Here is a 21350-nt window from a genome sequence, read left to right on the forward strand (position 1 = left end):
CTGGGATTATAGGAGTGAGCCACCACTCCTGGCCACTTATTCAGATTTAATAGGGGAACCACTTTAGCCAAACAACTAGTTAAACTGATCTGCCCTCTAGAAAATGGACTGGCCATCAATACAGTCAATGGAGAAGCATGTATTAATCTTCTTGTTTCTATCATGAGGCAAAGGTCTGATTCAGACTTTGAGAAACGAGGAATGGACCCTGGATTTTTTTTTTTTTTCCCTGCAGAAAAAGACCCCTTTCAGTTATTCAGGGAATATTTATCAGCTGCTGCATGCCATGCTCTGTGCTAAGCATGGGCAACATAGTCCCTTTCCCCTTGGGAGGAGCTGTGGCACTAAGCCATTAACTGGGCTCACCAATCCCAAAGCTTTAGCTTTGTGTTGCTAGTGTGTTTTTTCAGCTCTCTGTGGTATGTTATTTGCTGGTTATTATGAGTTTCCTTGATCTTTGAACACTGCCTGAGAGGTCCAATAATTTCAGCCTTCCAGAGGTCACTAAAAAAAAGTAATCAGGGCTGGGCGTGGTGGCTCATTCCTGTAATCCCAGCACTTTGGGAGGCAAAGGTGGGCGGATCAGTTGAGGTCAGGAGTTCAAGACCAGCCTAGCCCACATAGCGAAACCCCGTCTCTACTAAAAATACAAATATTAGCCAGGCATGGTGGTGGTGTATGCCTATGGTCCCAGCTACTCAGGAGGCTGAGGCACAAGAATCGCTTCAACCTGGGAGGTGGAGGCTGTAGTGAGTGAAGATCATGCCACTGCACTCCAGCCTGGGCAGCAGAGCGAGACTTCGTCTCAAAAAAAAAAAAAAAGAAAAGGAAAAAGTAATCAGGCCAGGTGCAGTGGCTCACGCCTGTAATCCCAGCACTTTGGGGGGCCGAGGCAGGCAAATTGCTTGAGCTCAGGAGTTTGAGACCAGCCCGGGCAACATGGCAAAGCCCCGACTCTATGAAAAACACACAAAATTATCCAGGTGTGGTGGCACATATGCCTGTAGTCTCAGCTACTCAGGGGGCTGAGATAGGAGAATGGCTTGAGCCCAGGAGGTGGAGGTTGCAGTGAGCCAAGATGGTGCCACTGCACTCCAGCCTGGGTGACAGAGCGAAAAGAAAAAGAAAAAGAAAAAAAAGTATAAAAGGACCATTCACTCAGCCTAACAATGAGAAGCAGCTTCAAGAAGAGGGCTGTTAAGGGTTTAATTGAAGAATTAATATTTCCTGTGGGAGTCTTAGCTCCTCTCAGATGATGGAGCAGCTTTCACTCATGTGGAACCAGCTCTGCTGGGGTGGGACCATGGGAAATTCCAGCCATCTCTGTTTTTTTCCTTTCAGTGTTCAAGGAGAAACCTAAATATCCCCCCAGCAGGGCCCAATCCCTGAGCTATGCCTTGACCTCTCCTGATGCCTCGTACTTAGGTTCCATCGCCCAGCTCTTCAAAAACCTCAACTTTGTGCTGCTTGTCATCACCTATGGTAAGGCGCCAATGTGTCTAGGAATGCATTAGAACTGGAAATGTTAGACAAGAGGCCTGATGTGTCTTCACATATTATTCTTTCCAAAGCCCAAATGTGCTTGGAAAGTTGTTGTCTAGGGTCAATCCAGAGGACCCAGCTATGCCCAAGGGCCTTTGCATGTGCTGTAAAGTCCACCTAGAAAATAATTTCTTCCCACGTCAGGTTATCTGACAAATGCCTGTTGGTCCTCCAAGTCTCATCTCAGTATCACTTTTGTAAAGCAGTAGTAGGTAAAACTTTCCCTCTCTTACCATGCTATTCCTTATACACCTTAACATCTGTCATTAAAAAAAAATTTTGCAGGTCTATTTCCCCATTAGACTGAACTCTCAAAGATTGTGGATTTATGTTTTTCATCTTTATAGTTCCTCAGCAGTGACTGTCCTCAAGTGACTATTTGAGTAGTTACTAAATTCATAAATTAGTTAATGCATGCATGCATATATGTGTCTTGCCACATCAGTCACTCCTCAACCAGTCCTCCCTCATCCTGTAATTGACTTCTATTTTATCTGATTGTACAACAACATCCCTCTTTCATTTCATTTGCTTGGCTCTTGGAAAGATAAATTGGAATCTTAATGCTAATGTGTTGGCTTTCTTTCCCAGCATGGTGTTTTCTGTATCTTCTTTCAAACCTGTAATAAGATCGTTGGATCGAACAAGGGCAAAGGCAGAGCCTCATGGCATTCCACTAAAGAGTGTCCTCCAGCTGAATGCCAGTCTATTAGTTAGTACCCTTAGTTCAAGCTGCTACATATCTACCCACCTTTATTGCTATTCAGCCTACATTTGGTCATTTAATCCACCAGTTAAAGTTTGATTAAAACCAAGAGTTAGCAAATGTGTGACGTGTACAGTAACCATATGAAACAAAGAAATGAAATTAGTTTGACATGACTTATTCTTAGTGAAACCCCAGTTGGCCACAGCTTCATGTTGCCTACAGACTCAAAAGCTATTGCTTTATAAAAACAACAGTGCTTACTCTGTGCCAGGTGCTTTTCATATCTGATTTTATTTAACTTCCAGTACACCTACGTGATGTTGGTACTAAAATTATCCCTATTTAACAGATGAGGAAACTAAACTCAGAGTGGTCAAATAACTAGCCCAAGGTCACACAACTTTCAAGTGGCAGGGCCAGAGTTCAAATACAAGTTCGTCTAACTCCAAAGCCTCATTCTTTTTTTTTTTTTTTTTTTTTGAGACAGAGTTTTCCTCTCGTTGCCCACGCTGGAGTATAGTGGTGCGATCTTGGCTCACTGCAGCCTCTGCCTCCCCTGCTCAAGCAATTCTTCTGCCTCAGCCTCCCGAGTAGCTGGGATTACAGGCATGCACCACCATGCCCGACTAATTTTTGTATTTTTAGTAGAGCTGGGGTTTTGTCATGTTGGCCAGGCTGGGGTCTCAAACTCCTGGCCTCAGGTGATCCGCCTGCCTCGGCCTCAAAAAGTACTGGGATTACAGGTGTGAGCCACTGCGCCCAGCCAAAATCTGCATTCTTAATGCCTGTTCTATAATTGCTGATGGTCCTTCCTAGAATTGTTCCAGAGTTTCATTTTAGGCTCATCAATACATTTTATATCAACTGAAGCGTTTATTTGCTGAGACACTAGATAAGAGGTGGCTTCATCCTGGTAGAGGGGCAATCCTGTTTTTCAGGCATACATAGAAATTAGGTGACCTTTCATCTGGAATAGCCATAGATGACCAGGTTCGTCTTCAAGATCTCGATCCTCCATTCCTCATTTCCTCCAGTTTCTCAATTCTCTGACTATGTCTCCCCATTCATCCGCAAAACAAAGACAAAGTTTCCAAAGCTTAGAGACGTCCAACTAAGGAAGTTACAGTTTCCCCATCACTGGGAAGTATTCAAGCATAGATGGGACTAACCACTTGGTGGGAATGTTGTAGGGGATCTCAGGCTGAAGATGGATAGTGAAACCAGATGGCCTTTGGGGGCCTTTGTAGACTCAGGATTCCGTGACTCTAAGAGCTTTTACTTTTGCTAGAGTTAGATATTGTGAGTGCATTGACCTCTGACAACCATAAACCTTGTTGCATCTAACAAGAGGGTATTTGAGGCCCACCTGGGATTCTAGGGCAGATGAGTACTTCATAAATATTTTCTGTGGCTGAAAATGGTGACAGTGGTGATAACTGGGCAGTGGTCCCATTCCAAAGGCTATGGTCCTCAGTGCTGGAGATTGTTGGTGTTAGGGCCAGGTCACTGACTCATGAGAACAAGAAACAGACAAAATGTACCAGGAACATTGTTACTCCTGGTTTTCAAGGGGCTCAAGCCTAGGCCATGCTGTGGGGAGCAAAGCTACTCCTCCTCCTTCCTCTCGCATGGCTGGTTGCTCACATGGTCTTTAATCTGACAGAGTAGTTTTAATCCTGTACTCCTGGACACTTTTCCTTATCTATTTGCTAAAATGATAACCCAGGAAATAAATAGGAAAGCACTTCTTGAATGGTGGAGTAAGGACCTTAGAAAATCCACTCCTCTATAAAAACAAGAACAATGGCAAAAAATGTCAAAATGAATTTTTTCAGAACTTTAAACAAATGACGTGCAACAATCCAAGCAGCGTTTATTCAAGAGAAATGGCTAAATATCAGTAAGAACAGTGGGCCTTGTGTTTTCGCTTGCCCTATTCCAATCCCCTTCTCCCAGGCTCTGCAGTAGCCTTGACTGCTACAGCCTTGCAGCCATGGGGCTGTGACATCCAGCAGCCTCATAGCCATGGAGCTGTGCAAACCAACTGCCTCATAGCCACTGGAGGGAGCAAAGTCGATTTGGCGCTCCACCCCTGAGAAGTACTATTTGACCTACCTAGCAGGTCCCCGGAAAAGCCCTGTTCATAGGACACGTTATTTGACCTGACTTGGAGTTTGCTCATGGGAAAAGCCCTATTGCCAGGGCATTTGTTGAAAACAATCAATGGCACTGCTTAACATTGCAGCTGCCTGCGGTGGGGATAAGAGTTGGGGTGAACAAGAGGCTGGCTGAAAATGTTGAAAGGAAACTCTGGAGAATGTGATGTCCATGTGGGGCTCTTTGCCAAAAAGAAAATGATTCTTAGACTTAATCACAGATTTGAAAAAAATTTTGATTGAAGAATCATGTTAATTGCTTTACATGTATTATCTCATTAAATTTTCAAAACTAACCCATGACATAAGCCCTTTGTTTCATTTTAGACATGAGGAAACTGAGGCTCTAGAGATTTAGTTTCTTGTCCATAGGGCAAGAGCTATAGGCACTTACTCCAACTGTTAATCTTTGCTTTCTTCTCCTACTGTGTTTGTTCCGAATTAAAACAAACAAAAACAAAAACAATTTTTTTTTTTTTAACAGAATCTTGCTCTGTCACCCAGGCTGGAGTGCAGTGGCATGATCTCAGCTCACTGCAACCTCCACCTTCCAGGTTTGAGCAATTCTCCTGACTCAGCCTCCCGAGTAGCTGGGATTACAGGTACCTGCCACCACACCCAGGGAATTTTTGTTTTTAGTAGAGACAGGGTTTCACCATGTGGGCCAGGCTGGTCTCAAACTCCTGACCTCAGGTGATCCGCCCGCCTTGGCCTCCCAACAAAAATAATTTTCTAAAATGCCCTCTGTCAATTCAACTAGATGCTTTGAAATCCTCCGGAATTACCCCAGTCCTCCTAATCCCCTTGCAGTTTCATATTGGGCTTTGAAGAATGAAATACTTCATACTTTTTACATTGTACATGTAGTGTTCATATTTAGCTCTGAATTATATGCATTTAAAGAGCATGTGGCTGGGAATTAAATAGGCAACAGCATTTCACAGGCACATATATTGGACATGCTTGGACATGTGTTGGGTTAAGAGCCTTGAGTGCTAGACTCGTAAGTTCAGAGCTGGCTCGTAAGAAATGGGAGGTCTGAGTTTTGGTGTCAGCTCTGCCAGTTACTGAGTGTACTACCTTCACCCATCTGTGCTGCCCATCCTTCATCTCTTTAATACTCTCCACCCCCACTAGAAAACAGTAATGACACTTACTTCCCATTAGAGTGTTCTGAATGGAAGTGAAAGCTTTTAATGCAGTTGAGAATAAAGACATGACATGCCTCCAGACTGCCAATCTGCCATTGCCAGACTACAATGCTATTGCATTGGTAAACTTACTGATTTCCAGCATTGCTTCTTTGGTCCAAACCAGATTTCACTAAGAGGAGGAGTAACTGTCCTGCAGCTGGTGGTATTGTATTTGCAGTGGCTTTCCAAGTGGTTCTCCAAGCCGATGAGTCAACTGCCCAGAGCTGAGGTGCAGCAATAATTGAAGGCCTTGGAGTAAATCGAGGGGGCAAGTGTTGCTGGCTTTTCCCTAGACTTCTGGCTACACTCTTAGAGGTAGGGTTGAGAGATAAAATAAAGATCATCCAGTTAATTTGAATTTCAGATAAACAACAAATACTTTTAATATAAATATGTCTTATGCAATATTTGTGGCATATTTAACTAAGGACTATTATTTATTACAAATGTATTTATTTGCTATTTTTTTTTTTTTGAAATCTGGCAATTCAGTTTAGAGGGGAAGAGATGCAGGGGTTGAGCTTGGGTTTGATGTTGCTGAAATATCACATCATTAAGAAACTGCCCGTAAAACACCCTCCCTCTCTCCTTCAACTTTGGCAATGCGGGAAGACTCAGGGAACCAGAAATTCCACGTGTCTGACAGTGTCTTTGGTGTGTTTCACAGTAGGGTGGGGTGGGGTGGGATGGAGAAGGGAACCTTCCTCTGGCTACCTTCTCTTTGTGTCTCTGAGTCTTGCATTCACATGGCCTCCTCTAATGTCTTATGATCAATGGCATGACAACTGCCCTGTTGAAAAGAATTGTTGAAAAGGCTTCTCTTCTAGAAAATGGCATACTCAAAGGGCATACTTTTTCCATAGTTATGCCCCAGCCTTGCCGCCAGCAAGATTATTCATGCTTCTGAATAAACTTCCAATGCCTCTGGCATCTGAACTCAAAGTCTTGACTTGTGTATCCCAAGGTTCACCTTCCCTTGGGGCTCTCAGTGCTTTATCATTGTTCCACCTACATGGGCCTAGGGAGGGGGCTTCATGCCCCCTCTAAAATCCTAGCTGAAGAGTGGGCATAAAATCCTTCTCCGGATTCCTGGGAGCTTTGTCAAGATCAGGCTGGCCCTTTAAAACAAGAACTAAAGGGAAATGCAGAATAACCAAAACCCAAAGATATGATCTGGGGTCAGTGTTTCCCAGACTTCCTTGGGGACAGGACCTCCTGGAGTGCTTGATTGAATGTGTACATAGATTTCTGGAAATTCAAATTCAGAAAGTCTGGTTTGGGGCCTAGGAATCTGCTTTCTCCCAGCATTCCAGATAATTCTGACTTGCAGCAGAGTTGAGAACCTCTGAGGTAGCTGTGTGATGGGTCTTGAAGCCCCTTCCCATCCCACTGCCTCCATGTTAACCCCACCACCTGGGAGCCTGGGTCTGGTCCCTGATCTTTTGCATCTTGAAGGCCATGTATTCTCAAATTCCAGACATTTTAACAAGTGCATTGGGGTTTGACTGTTGTAGTTGCTGAAGATGCAGATTCCTGGGCCCCATTCCAAGAGATTCTGATTCAGTAGGTCTATGGTAGGGCCTCAAAATCTGCATTTTTAAACTTTAAGGACTTCTAATGTCAGTAGTCACTGGAACACAGTTTGAATAAAACTGTTATTGGCTGGGCTTGGTAGCTCACACTTGTAATCTCAGCACTTTGGGTGGCCAAAGTGGGAGGATCGTTTGAGGCCAGGAATTCAAGACCAGCCTGGTAAACATAGTGAGACCCCAAAAATTTTTTTACAAAGAAAAACATTGTTTTTGACAAAGGAGAGAAAGAGACTCAGAATGATGACAGAGTCCTTTCTGCCTCTCTAAAGCCTGCCTTCTCAGTAAGTGGCACTTCTCCCAGGCGACTGATTCCAGGAATGACCAGGCCTTTCAGGGGAGATCACGTTTTCTCTTCCCTGGCCCAGCAGTCTCACCTTGCTGAGGATGATCAGACCTGAATAGAATGCAGTCACCTGTACTCCTATAAGAGGTACTCACACAGGAAGGAGCATGCATTTCATTCCTGCCTTTCTGTGTGGAATGCCAAACCCCTGTGTTTAGGCAGTAGAGTGGACTTGGTTAACCATGTCTGGCAACCTTTGACAATATGGTGAGGGACATCTAGACCAAAGATGGATTCAGAACACATGCATAAGCTCCTGATTCCTCTAAGGTGGGGCTGCAGAAACAGTGGAACAGATTGGCAGCCTTCCAGGATGAACCCCTGCTCTTCCTTCCCTCCCACCCCCCTTTAACCCCAGTTCAGTCTCCTGTCTGGCCTGGAGCAGGGATGGCTGTTGGTTAACCACACTGCTCTAGGGAGCCAGTGCTTCCACCTGGAGCACGATCAGAATCACCTGGGAGGCTTGTTCAAATGCAGATTGCCGGGGGCCTCACTCCCAGAGTTTCTGCTGCAGTAGGTCTGGGGTGGAACAGAGACCACACTTTGGAAACTATTTCACTAAACCACTGAGCCCCAGAAAAACCACTCAGCTGCAGCAGTATAGGTCAACTCATTCAGCACTCTGTTCTCCAGACCTTTATCAGGACCAGTGAAAGCATTGGTGTATATATACATATTTTTTTTGCTCCCAGTCCTTCTGGATAATTTCCTTCCTTTTTCTGTGGATTCTGCCCTCCTTGGCTCATCCCAGTTAGGAGAGCAACTGTTCCACCTGAAGCTAAGCCTGAGTTGGAACATTCCTCACCCTTTGCAGTGTCAGACTAGGGCAAGAGGCTTAGAGAGGAGCGGGAGGAATGAATGGGAAGAGGGGAGGAGACTGTTTTCTTTCTTCTCCTTCCCATACTCCGCCTCACTTGGCTTTTCAGGAATGTCTCCTTGTGGGACCTCTTGACTCAGAAATGGACTTTCTAAGTGGCTGAGTGTGTGCTATGAAGATTAGATGGGAATGCTGCTTGAATGAGATGTTGCTGAGAGCCTCATGATCATTGCAACCATCAGCCTGACAGTTGTAGTGACATGTGGGGACATGTCTGGGTTTATTGGCCCACTGTGGCTCTGTGCTGCTCAGGAGGCTGCATTGGGCCCAACCTTGTTGCATTCCTGGGGTAACCCACTGGGAGAGGCTGGGACATGAGGAAATTGTTCAGTGACCTGAGCTGAGAAAATCTGATTCAAGAGTCAGCTTTGTGAGGATGTAAAGCAGAGTGATTAAGAACTCTGGAGCCACACGGCCTGAGTTCAAATCCAGCTCCATCACTTAATAGCTGTGTGATTGCAAAACAAATTATTTCCCATTTTGCAAGAGAATTTGACCTTTGCTTAACTTTGTATCTTTTACCCCCTGCGAACCTGATAAAGGGAGTGTGTAACTACCTTTAGGCAACATTGCTTATGATAAAAATGTCCTCTGGTGATACAAATGGACAGGGAGACTTATTCATTCTTGTGGGAAGCCATTCTTTGTGCTTCCCTGAGTACAATGACTCTTTTCACTGGCCTGTCACTTATGGGACCCCTGGAAGCTACGCCTACAGAATTGTTGCAAGTAATGGTGGCGCCTGTGAGCATTAAGCTAGGGTGGTTGCCATACTCACCTTTCCTTGCATGTTAGCCATCATCAGAAAGAGAGTAGCTTCTGGAAGGCTGTGTGAACTGGGGTTCTATGGATTGGTTCCATCGAAGAGGAACTCCTGAGGCTACCCTGCCCACAAGCTGTGTCCTGACTTACACCCTCCCAAGTGAATCTAATATAGAGCGTGCCGGTGGTAGTCTGTGAGCCTCAATGTTTAGTTAACGTTAGAAAGACCCCCGGTGGGCATTATGGAGTGGTTGTATTTGTTGTTTTAACTGTGTGCGCATCTTTGTTATCTCTAAAATGGTGATGATAATGCTACCTACTTTCTAGGGTTGTTATAAAGTGTCTAATTCATAGGTATGTGCAGCTGCCATTGTCATCATCACCATCACCACCATTGAAAGGAGGCCAGGAGGCCTTTGCTCCTTTGGGTCAGTTCCAGTCTCAGCTACTCACTTGCTGTATGGCTTTGGGCAAATGACCTTATTGGCTAAAGATACAGCCTTTCACAGCATATTCTAGGTGCTCCTTTGGTGAATGAATTGGTAAAGTAGGAGAGTCAACTGAATGCTCTTTAGGGTCTCTTCTAGTTTCATGTAATAGATTTTGTGTGACATTGAATCAGCAAAGAAAGTTGGAGAAGGAATGGAGAAAGAGGAGAGAAACCACCTGCAGAGGGAGTGGTGTCAGAGGTCAGAGGTCTGGAGCAGCCTCAAGAAGGGGCAGGGTCATCAGGAGGAGGAGGAGGGTGTCCAGGAGTCCTACTGACCACCCCTTAGATCTACCCAATGCTTAAGAAGAATGTAGATGACTCTGCCCTGGGAGTAATACTCCACAGAGTCTATTTTCCAGGGCAAATTAAGGGGATCAGAGAGCAATAGTGTGTGGCTAAGGGAAGGTTAAATGGTTACTTTTGGTTGTTTTGAAGTATTTCTTTGAGAAAACTGCAGAGTAGCCTCAGACCTCCCTGGTGTTTTCTTCTCTGAGGATGCTGCTCAGAGTGGCAGTGGGATGAGGATTTCTGCCCACCCCCCAGATGCTGGGGGAGAAGTTAGCAATGGCCCGGAAGAAAGCTGACCCTAATGTTGTATTTCTCACTCCCTCCTTCAGGTCTGAATGCTGGTGCTTTTTATGCCTTGTCCACTCTGCTGAATCGCATGGTGATCTGGCACTACCCGGTAAGGGAGTTCCCTAAGCATGTTGGACCTCAAGATGATACAGTTTCTAAGTCTGTCTTGGCAGAACCTGGGATGACTTTTAAGTCTTCATTCCCCCCAGTTCTAGGTAGCGTGATATAGTGGTTTGCTTATGGGATTTGAAGGGAGATGGCCCTGGATCTCAACCCTAGTTTTGGCGGTACTAAGCTGTATGATGGCTTGACAGTGTGACAAGCTAGTTAGTGTTTCTGAGCTCTCTCTTTTTTTTTTTTTTTTTCTGCAAAAGAAGCATAATTACTTCTTGCAAGATTCTTTTTAGGATCAGAGAGTAAATAATGACACTTGTGTATATATACATAATTATATATGATACATGTATTTATTATACAGCATAGTGCCTGGCAACACTGTTGGCAAATATATGTAAAAAAAATTTCTGAATTTAAATGTTTCCAGAACCCACAAGGCCTGGGCTGGATGCTGGGAATGGAATACTGAGTGGCCTGGAGTCAGGAATAGGGAGATCCAACCTTCTTTTGAAAGGACTAGGCTCTCACACTTGCAGAAGTGGTAGCCTATGTGGCTAAGTGTTCTAGTTTTGGAGTTCAAAGGCCTGCGTTCAGATCCTAGCTCTGAACTTAACACATGCCTTGTGACCTTGGGCTAGTAGGTTAATCTCATTGTGCCTGTTTCTTCATCTGCAAAATGGAGAAGACTGACTCCTAACACTTATGATGGGGAATGGCGAGGAGTAAATGAGGAAACGATATAAAACCTTAGGCATGGTGCCTGGCTTATAGTAAGCACTCAAAAATATATAACGATTATCTTTCCATTCCTCTTGGCATTGATAGTTCAAAAAAACCTAAGAATGGAAATTTTAACATATATATTTTAATTTCCCCATCTGTGAAATGGAATTAACGACAGATAAGATAGAAGAGTTGCTGTGAGGTTTATGGTTTTTAAAAAATTTGCCTAAAAGTAGTTCTAAGAACAGATTTGGTTCATCCCTGTCACTCCAGCATCCAATATCATGCACACACAGTCAGGGTTATATTGTTGGGAGGAGTAGTTATTCTAGAATTTTCTCCCAGGCCATCTTCTTATAGGCCATCTTGTCCTGATACGTTCTGAATATTGACTCTGATGGAGCCTGAGTTACCTGCCTTTGTTCCTTCACCCCATGGTGACTGTTCTCTGTCCCGAGTCTTGTCCCATCGCCGGGTGATCTTTGGGGCTATGGTTTCCCCAGGGGGAAGAAGTGAATGCTGGAAGAATTGGCCTGACCATCGTCATTGCAGGAATGCTTGGGGCTGTGATCTCAGGAATCTGGCTGGATAGGTCCAAAACCTACAAGTAAGTGACTCATCCTCTTGGACTGAGAATTGGGGACCTGTTTTTTGAAATGACATATTCATAAGCAATGTGGCTCCAAGTCATTGTTTGGAGACCTGAGTGGCCAAGCAGGTCATTCAAGTTTGACTTCTCTGAGCCTCAGTTTCCTCATTTATCAAATGAAGGAAGCTATACCCTTCTTAAGATTCTATGGGGATCCCACAGATCCCATAGGATCCCCACAGGATCTTAAGAAGATGAGAGCTACTGGACCTGAAGGCCTAGCATAGTCCTCTTCCCCATCCCCACTCTCTAAGTAGCTTTGTGAAAGCGGTAGCGGAGGGAGAAATGAAAATGAATGGGAAAAAAACATCTCAGTAGTGGGAAGTGTTTGTGGAAACCCCAAAGAGTGGAGATGAGGAGGAGGTGATTTCACCGCCCTGTTCTCATGGCACCTTTTGGACTCCATGGGGTTAACCAAGGTGCTCTGAGCTTTCTCCAGTTTGCAGTGTATATTATCTTGCAATTATTTATACTTTGTTGATAAATATTGTAACATACTTTGTAACATAATATTTGGTAAATATTGTAACATAGAATGCCCAGTGCTTTTTTAAGAGCCTGGAGCTATATTAAAAGGTTTTATCAGGCTAGGCAGAGTGACTCACATCTGTAATCCCAGTGATTTGGGAGGCCGAGGCAGGCAGATTGCTTGAATCTAGGAGCTCAAAACCAGCCTGGGCAACATGCTGAAACTCCATCTTTACAAAAAATACAAAAACCAGCTAAGCATAATGGCACACACCTGAAGTCCCAGCTACTTGGGAGTCTGAGGTAGAAGGATCGCTGATCGCTTGACCCAGGAGGTGGAGGTTGTTGTGAACTGAGTTCACGCCACTGCACTCTAGCCTGGCTCAAAAAAAAAAAAAAAAAAATTAAAAGGTTTTAGTGAATGCCAGGCCACTACCCACCCCGTGGATGCCAAATCAGCAGAAGAATCTGCATTTGTGAAAAGCAGCCTGAGTTCCTCCATTCAGCAGCTGGCCTTGGAGAAAATGCTCTGGCGAACAGCAGCCCGACATCCTTCCCTTGTGATTTTCCAGTGCTGCCCATTCACTGGGTACTCAGTTAGCACTGGCTGGTGGGGCAGCTCCTGGGCTGTGTTGTACTGGGCAGAGCAGTGTCCCCGGCTGCTCTGTCAAGGCCTTCAAAGTTCCCTGTGTCTGCAGGCATCAGACAGTGGCTGACCTGTTCTCTGCCACACAAACCCGCTTCTGTGAGGCTCTGGTCAGACCAGGTCTCATTCTGGCTGCCCTCATCAAAGGCCAATTGAGACCATCCCTAGGGAGGTGGCGACGAGGAGCCTGGCTCGGCCTAATTACTGCTGGCGGGGCTTGGCCGCCGTCTCATCGCTGCCATCTGTTAGTTGCTTGCTGCAGCCGGATACAAGAGCAGTGAGGACTGGCCATCCCCAAACCACTGAATAGCAGTGTCCTTTTTTCCAGGGCTTGCTCTGTGGCAGGAGGAGGGAGGGATTGGAATGTTGGCTGGGCTGGGACGTGGGCAGCCAGATGATTCAGATGCATTAGAAAAGATAATGGGAGGACTGGGAAGGACACTTTCTCATCCCTCTTCAGAACCTGGAGGTCACCAGTTCCTAGCGTCACGTGATGTCTAAATCCAGTGGTCAGCACAAGATATTTTTCTCCCTGTGCCACTACCTAGGCAGAGAAAGGGCTACTTTCAGTGGGATGAGAGCTCTGTGATCCCATCATTTCAGAGCCAGTCCTTGCCACTCTAAGGCTCCCAGATTTGTCTAGTTTGGTTTGGAGGTTGGAAATTGGGTGGTGAGGTCTGTTTGTCTCAGGCTGGGACTACAAATAGTTTTTTCTAAACTGGTCAGTGGTTTAGGATGAAGCTATGGTTAAAGTTTCATCCTGGTGAGCTTTGTGGGATCATCGGGCAAGACTGGAGTCCATGACGTTGCTTTCTGCAGAGTTGGTGGGAAGAGGGTGAGGGAGGAGCGAGAAGGGAGGAGGAAGCTCCTCTACCCTTAGCAGCTGCTTTGAAGCACCAGGTGGGAGCAGCATCCTTTGGAGACTCTGACCTTGAGCTTTTCCAAAGATGTAACCACATAGTGCATCATTATTCCTGCATGCAGCAGCAGAAGGGACACAGGTTTCAAATCCAGTTCTGAGTTCACATCCCAGCTCTGCATTTGTTCAGCTGGTGACTCAGGACAAGTAACTTGAGTGGCCTGAGCTTCCGTTTCATTGGTAAAATGAGAAATTGTCAGATATTTCTTACAGGATTTTTGTAAAGGTTGAATTGAAATAATAAATGCATATGAAGTGCTTCACAGAATCTGGCACTCAAGAGATGGAGGGTTTAGTTTGACACAACTATAGTGTGCCGGTTGGTGCCTCCACCATGATTCTGACTTCAGGGATGATGTGTAAAGAAAAGCTTTAAAGCTTTCGGTTGGGCGTGGTGGCTCACACCTGTAATCCCAGCACTTTGGGAGGCCGAGGCGGGAGGATCACGAGGTCAGGAGATCGAGACCATCCTAGCTAACACGGTGAAACCCCGTCTCTATTAAACAAACTACAAAAAACATTAGCTGGGCTTGGTGGCAGGCGCCTGTAGTCCCAGCTACTCTGGAGGCTGAGGCAGGAGAATGGCGTGAACCCGGCAGGCGGAGCTTGCACTGAGCTGAGATTGCGCCACCGCACTCCAGCCTGGGCAACAGTGCAAGACTCCATCTCAAAAAAAAAAAAAAAAAAAAAAAAGAAAGAAAGAAAAGAAAAGCTTTAAAGCTTTCATCATCTGAGTCCTGATGTTCATGGTAGAGGGGCAGAGGGATGTGCAGTGCCTGTGCCCTGCCTTAGGTAGTGCAGGGAGAAGAATGCAGGTCGAATTGCAGGAGTTGGGGCTACAGCAGAGTCCTAGGTGGGCAACATGGGAAGAGAACTGCTGGAGGGGCACAGGAGGGGTGAGCCTGAAATAGAAATCAAGACTTGCTGATGGAACTCCTGAGGGGACCGACAGAGGGAAATGTAACAGGGAGTGGGTGAAGATAGGGAAGGTTTCTCACATTGAGTTTGGAAGTCAAGCACTCAGTTCAGGCCGAGAGCATATTCTCTCTTAGTTCCTGCTCTCTGAAGTGGAGTAGTTCAGACTCAACAGAAAAAGCTTTGCTGGGCCGGGCACAGTGGCTCACGCCTGTAATTTGAACACTTTGGGAGGCCAAGGCAGGCAGATCACCTGAGGTCGGGAGTTTGAGACCAGCCTGGCCAACATGGTGAAACCCCATCTCTACTAGAAATACAAAAAATTAGCCCGGCGTGGTGGCGCATGCCTGTAATCTCAGCTACTTGGGAGGCTGAGGCAGGAGAATCACTTGAACCCAGGAGGCGGAGGTTGCAGTGAGCTGAGATCACGCCACTGCACCCCAGCCTGGGTGACAAGAGCGAAACTCCATCTCAAAAAAAAAAAGAAAAGAAAAGAAAAAGAACTTGTAGGTGATAGAGAGCACTGACATGGTCATGGGTCTTGGGATAAAGCAGACGAACATAACTGGACAGCTTCTGGGGTAGTCCTAAACATGACTGCCACTTCATCATGGCTGATGTTTGTCCTGTTTTTTCTTTTTTCTGGTGAGGGATGGGAGAAGGACAAAGGGCTTTGCCCTTCCTGTCTGTCTAGGACATGACAAGTAAAGGGGCGGCTTGATATTGTTAAGTGGGTTCTACAGAAACAGAACAAAGATATCATAAGATGGCTTCATACTTTACTAGTCTTACTTATTTGTAGCATTGATTGTGATGTAATTAAATAATTTTTTTTGTGATCATTGTCTGTCAGTGTCCATCACCCTCATGGAGAGAAAGTTCTATGAAAGAAAATGTCCAAGAACAAGGCCAGGCCTGGCCTTGTAAGGCCTGTAATCCCAGCACTTCAGCAGGCCAAGGCAGGTGGAGCACTTGAGGTCAGGAGTTCGAGACCAGCCTGGCCAACATGGCAAAACACCGTCTCTATGAAAAATACAAAAATTAGCCGGGTGTGATGCGTATGACTGTCCCAGCTACTCAGCAGGCTGAGGCACAAGAATTGCTTGAGCCCAGGAGGTGGAGGTTGCAGTGAACTGTGATCACGCCACTGCACTCCAGCCTGGGCAACAGAGCAAGATACTATCTCTGAAAACAAAACAAAAAACAAAACAAAACTCCAAGAACGTAGCAGAGGGCTTGACATGCAGCAGATATCTAATAGATGCTTGTGGAATAAATGAATGAATGAGCCTATTAAAGTCAGAAGTGTTTGATTCAATTTCTTTGCCTCTACTTGTAGAGAGACAACCCTGGTAGTCTATATCATGACTCTGTTGGGCATGGTGGTGTACACATTTACCTTGAACCTGGGACACCTGTGGGTAGTGTTCATCACTGCTGGCACCATGGGGTAAGTTTCACCTCTGGCCTATTTATTAGAAGACACCAGGCCATGGCTCTTAGAGCTTCCAGCATCCTAGAATGCAATATTGATGCCTTTGCTGCCTTCTCACTGACTTCTGGCAATATGGACATGGTGCCCAGGGATCTTGGTAGTACTTGTAGTACTTCCAAAGGCAGCCTGGGCTGTCTGTTCTTTTGGGATGGAATGAAGCATGAAGCATACCCTTTACGACCTCTTGGAGGCTACAACCTGTTTAGAGTCTTTTTCAGCTTTGCCTGGACAACATGGGATTATGGAAAGTACACAGGGCTTGGAACCAGAGACTCTGGGTCCTGGTCTCAGTTTTGTTGCTGCCTACCTGTTAGACCATGGGCACAGCACTTAACCATTCTGAGCCTCAATTTCCTCATCTGGAAAGGAAGATAAGAGTGACCTGCCTTGTCGAGTTGTTGGAAAGATTGAGAACAATAATAGATATGAAGGCATCAAGAAGTGTGGTGCAAATGTAAGAAATTAAAGTTGCCGGGTGTGGTGGCTTCACGCCTGTAATCCCAGCATTTTGGGAGGCCAAGACAGGTGGATCACAAGGTCAGGAGTTTGAGACCAGCCTGGCCAATATGGTGACACATTGACTCTACTCAAAAATACAAAAATTAGCTGGGTGTGGTGGTGCACACCTGTAGTCCCAGCTACTTGGGAGGCTGAGGCAGGAGAATTGCTGGCACCCGGGAGGCAGAGGTTGCAGTGAGCCGAGATTGAGCCACTGCACTCCAGCCTGGGAGACAGAGCGAGACTCCGTCTCAAAAAAAAAAAAAAAAAAAAGAAATTAAAGTTGGAATTTTCTAGACCTGTTGTATGAGAAAACATAAGAAACAATACCTCTTTCACAGGAGTCTTTGTTCAGCTTTGCTTCCCAGTTATTTTCCTATGAGAGTATATATGAGAGAGAGAGAGAGAGAGAGAGAGAGAGAGAGTGTGTGTGTGTTTGTGTGTGTCTTTATGTGCATGTGAAAGAGAGAAAGAGGGAGAGAGCATACGCTGGCACTCAGTCCTCAGCTGGCTCCTCTCTGGATGGAAATAAGGAGGACTCTAAGCTCCTCCTTCCAGGTCCCAGAGGGCCATGGAAATGCTGCTCAATATCCAGGAACTTCCCACTACCAGCGCAGGGCCTGTGTACCCGGGACATAGTCACTCAGCTGAAGGTTGAACACACCAGGCATCCTTGCCCTTTCTGTAAATGCTGACTCTGGCTGTCACTGATGGCAAGATGGAGAAGCAGCAAGGGACCCCAGAGGCCTTCTGAGCACAAAGTCTCCCGGTGAACTTCTTCCTGGCCTTCAGGGGTGCCCCTCTCCTTGGTATGACCACTTACTTAGAGGATGCCCAGATCATTAGAGGGCCCAGTAATGTCTTGGTGGGAAGAAACAAAACAGCAAAGGGAGTCCTAAGGGAGGAGGTGGGCTCCCCATCCTTCTTGTGCTGGAAGTTCTTCATCCCCTTGTTTCTCTGGTCTGGACTTCAGCTTCTTTATGACTGGCTATCTCCCGCTGGGATTTGAGTTTGCCGTGGAGCTCACGTACCCAGAATCAGAAGGCATCTCCTCCGGTCTCCTCAACATATCTGCACAGGTAGAGCTTGTATTTCCTGTTTGTTTCCTGGCTGGGCTGGGATTGCATCATGGCAGCTCAGTTCTCCTCATGAGTTAGTTGACTGGGCCCTTGTTTCCTATCTTCTTTATGCCTTTCCAGGTATTTGGGATCATCTTTACCATCTCCCAGGGCCAGATTATTGACAACTATGGAACCAAGCCTGGGAACATCTTCCTGTGTCTGTTCCTTACTCTTGGAGCAGCCCTCACTGGTGAGTGGGAGCTTGAGGGCAAGATGAGGCTCAGGTTGGCAATTTGGCACCCTAGTGTCTCGATGGGGCAACAGATAGGGAGTACATATGTAGGGGGACAGATGGAAGGGTTTGTTGGGGAATCTGTTTGGGAGGCAGCACATTGTTTTGGTAGAAGGAGCATGGGTTTTGGAGGCAGAAGACTCATGTTGAAATCACAGACTGTGATACTGACTTCCATAGCTGTTGACCTTGGGCAAGTGGACTAACCTCTGGGAACCCCAGTTTTTAATCTGTAAAATGGGGATTGCTGTGATGATTAGAGCAATGTGTGCAAAGTCCCTGATCCATAAGTGAAGGCCACCGTCATTGTTGGCTTCTGCCTGTCAGGGACGGCAGCGATCCTCGGGCTGTCTCAAGTTGGCTGACGGTGCCCTCAGCCACCAGCTCTCTTGAATATCTGAAGTAAGTTCGGGATACCTGTGACCCTTAGGAAATGAAGGTTTCTTCTCTCGGATGAACGTGATAACTGTGTTTTTGTCTCTCTTCCTCCTCAATCTATCAACCTTAGCATTCATTAAGCCAGATCTCCGGAGACAGAAAGCAAACAAAGAAACTCCTGAGAATGTGAGTATGTGCGAGCTTTGTGGGGCTGAGGTCAGGGTCCAAGGCTTTTGATGAGGATGTGGCAACATAGGTGGGGCAAGGAGAACTCCCACAGGGACTGGTTTTATCATAGCTGGGAGACCAGTTCATCACTTACACATGACATCCTAAGACTTTCCTCAGTGGGCGTTTTTTTGGCATTGCTTTCTTACTACCCTTTCTCAGACTCTTCTCCCACTTCCTACCCTCATCCTGGAGCCCCCGGCCTCATCCCCAGAGTGTGTCACTGTTGTCACAGGCTGCTGAACAGCACCCCTGACTGGATCTTGAGCCAAGTCCTGAGGCTCTGGCTCCCCTGCTTTCAGCCTGGGGTCAGTGGCTGGGGAGGAAGGGAAAGCCTGGCTCTAACACTCTGTCATGGCAGTGGTGGCCCTAAGGCTGTGACTCTCCTGGCATATGACAACTCCTTAGGCAGGGCCATGGGGACGGAGCCGAAGAGTGGCCAGTAGGGGTCTGAAAGGACAAGTCAGGAAGCAGGAGCTGGTGTGGTAGGAGAGGAGAGGACCAGGAGTATGACCTAGAACAGAAAAGTGTTTTCCATCTGTTCTAACCAGCCGGGAACCACTTTAAACAAAATGTTAGGTATCAAATCTGAGTGATGATGAAAGGAATCTCAAATCTGAGAAAGAGTAAAGGTAAGATATGTCTTCAAAAATTTAAAAAAACTGATAGAGGTAATACATGCTCTTTGTAGAAGAAGTAAAAAATACATAAAAGTGTAGAAAATTTAAAAATCATCCTGTAATTGCATCATTTAGAGATGAGATGCCTTTTTTGCATTGATTGCTTCATATCTATATCCATTTACAATATATACATGGATATATGAATGTGTGTATATAAATGCATATTTTTTAACAAAAATAAAACTGCTTTTTTCACTTATTGCAAGCACTTTATCAGGCAGCTAGTCTCTTACAACATACTTTTTTTTTTTTTTTTTTTTTGAGACAGAGTCTTGCTCTGTCATCTAGGCTGGAGTGCAGTGGTGCAATCTCGGCTCACTGCAGTCTCTGCCTCCCAGGTTCAAGTGATTCTCATGCCTCAGCCTCCCAAGTAGCTGGGATTGCAGGTGCATGCCACCATGCCCAGCTAATGTTTGTATTTTCAGTAGAGACGGGGTTTCACCATGTTAGCCAGGCTGGTCTCAAACTCCTGACCTTAAATGACCCACCAGCCTTGGCCTCCCAAAGTGCTGGGATTACAGGAGTAAGCCACTGTACCTGGCCTACAATGTAATTTTAATGCCTGCATAGTGTTCCTTTATATAAATAAGCCATGATTTATTTAGCAATTTTCCTGTCTGTGGACATTAAGGTTGTTTTGAACTATTACAAATAATATTGTGATTAATATGTTGGAAGTTGAATCTTTGTGCATGTTCTCCAGTACCATATTTCCTGGAGAAATGGATGAATGGTCATGCCCATTTCAAAGACTTTGATATACGTTGCTAAACTGTCCTCTAGAAAGGTATTTTGAGTACTAGCAATTTCTATTGCTAGGCAGTCATATGAGTGCCAACACTGAGTATTTTTCATTTTGAAAAGTCTTTGCCAATTTTCTAAGGCAAGAGATATCTGTAAGGGATATTTTTAGTGTTTGAAGGATCTGTGTTGGCAGATAGATGATAATCTTTAGGTCTTTACTATTTGTCTTTTGCTATTACGTTCTAGAGTTGGCAGGCAGCAGCAGATAAGCATGTGGAAGAAGGAGCCTAGAACAGGAAATTCACTGGGGAGACAGGGAAGGCCTTTCAGCAGGAATGACATTCTTTAGTTCTGTCTCAGGGCCATAGTATGGCCACTGTGCAGATGGATTTTCACCCATCCTGTGTACAAGGGGACATGATGATTTGGTACACTGACTGGGCACAGTGGCTCATGCCTGTAATCCCAGTACTTTGGGAGGCCAAGGTGGGTGGATCACAAGGTCAGGAGTTTGAGACCAGCCTGGCCAACATGGTGAAATCCTATCTCTACTAAAAATACAAAAATTAGCCAGGCTCGTGTTGCACCCTTGTAATCCCAGCTACTCGGGAGGCAGAAGTTGCAATGAGCTGAGATTGCGCCACTGCACTCCACCCTGGGTGACAGAGCAAGACTCCATCTTGGGAAAAAAAAAAAAAAAAAAAAAGAGAGAGAAAGAGAGAAATGATTTGGTATACTTTGGTAAATATATGTATAGTGAGTCTGGGAAAAGGTGCGTGGTGAAAGATTTCGGTTTGGAATATGATGTGTTATGTCAAATGACATGAGGTTTTGCTGTTTACTTTATAACCTGTGTTTATGTTGGCAGACATAGGCAAACGAAGAAAATAAAAACCACCTATAATCCTGCTTCCCAGAGATAACCTAGTAGCATTTCCAGTGTTGTAGTCCGTGGACATACTTGTGTATATTTTGTTTTCTACTCTGCTTATTTACTTGTTAGTATAGCTTGATAACATTTCCACACTATTACATTATACCACAACCTCATGTCTACTGTATATTTCCATCTCACTCATTATTTCAGTTGTTCCACTATTTCATTGTTCTTGCAGCCAGCTCTTTGTGCACATGGACCAGGTTTGTTAATCAAGGTTACAATTGTTGGCTCAGTCTCTTTTGAGTGTGGGGTGCTGGAAATAGCGATGAGTAGGAATAAGAGCCTTAGGTTCCGATAAATGGTGCTCACCTGTCTTGTGTCCCTGGGTAATTCACTATGTGTCTGTAGACCTCC

At 45.5% G+C, this 21350-nt stretch overlaps 1 protein-coding gene across 6 annotated transcripts in view; it reads left to right on the forward strand.

Moving 5' to 3' along the window:
- FLVCR2 (FLVCR heme transporter 2) overlaps positions 1–21350 on the forward strand; it is a 69592-nt gene that overhangs the window by 45365 nt on the left and 2877 nt on the right. For 3 of the 6 annotated variants that reach the window (XM_015144152.3, XM_015144154.3, XM_028851702.2), the window contains 7 exons: positions 1342–1482; positions 10282–10349; positions 11584–11687; positions 16017–16127; positions 17644–17749; positions 17870–17981; positions 18532–18587. In XM_015144152.3, coding sequence (XP_014999638.1) covers positions 1342–1482; positions 10282–10349; positions 11584–11687; positions 16017–16127; positions 17644–17749; positions 17870–17981; positions 18532–18587 — 698 coding nt within the window. The remainder of the gene's footprint in view (positions 1–1341; positions 1483–10281; positions 10350–11583; positions 11688–16016; positions 16128–17643; positions 17750–17869; positions 17982–18531; positions 18588–21350) is intronic. The other 3 variants (XM_028851701.2, XM_077941528.1, XM_077941529.1) reach the window with 3 other exon arrangements.

This window comes from Macaca mulatta, chromosome 7 (assembly GCF_049350105.2).
Source record: "Macaca mulatta isolate MMU2019108-1 chromosome 7, T2T-MMU8v2.0, whole genome shotgun sequence".
NCBI lineage: Eukaryota > Metazoa > Chordata > Mammalia > Primates > Cercopithecidae > Macaca > Macaca mulatta.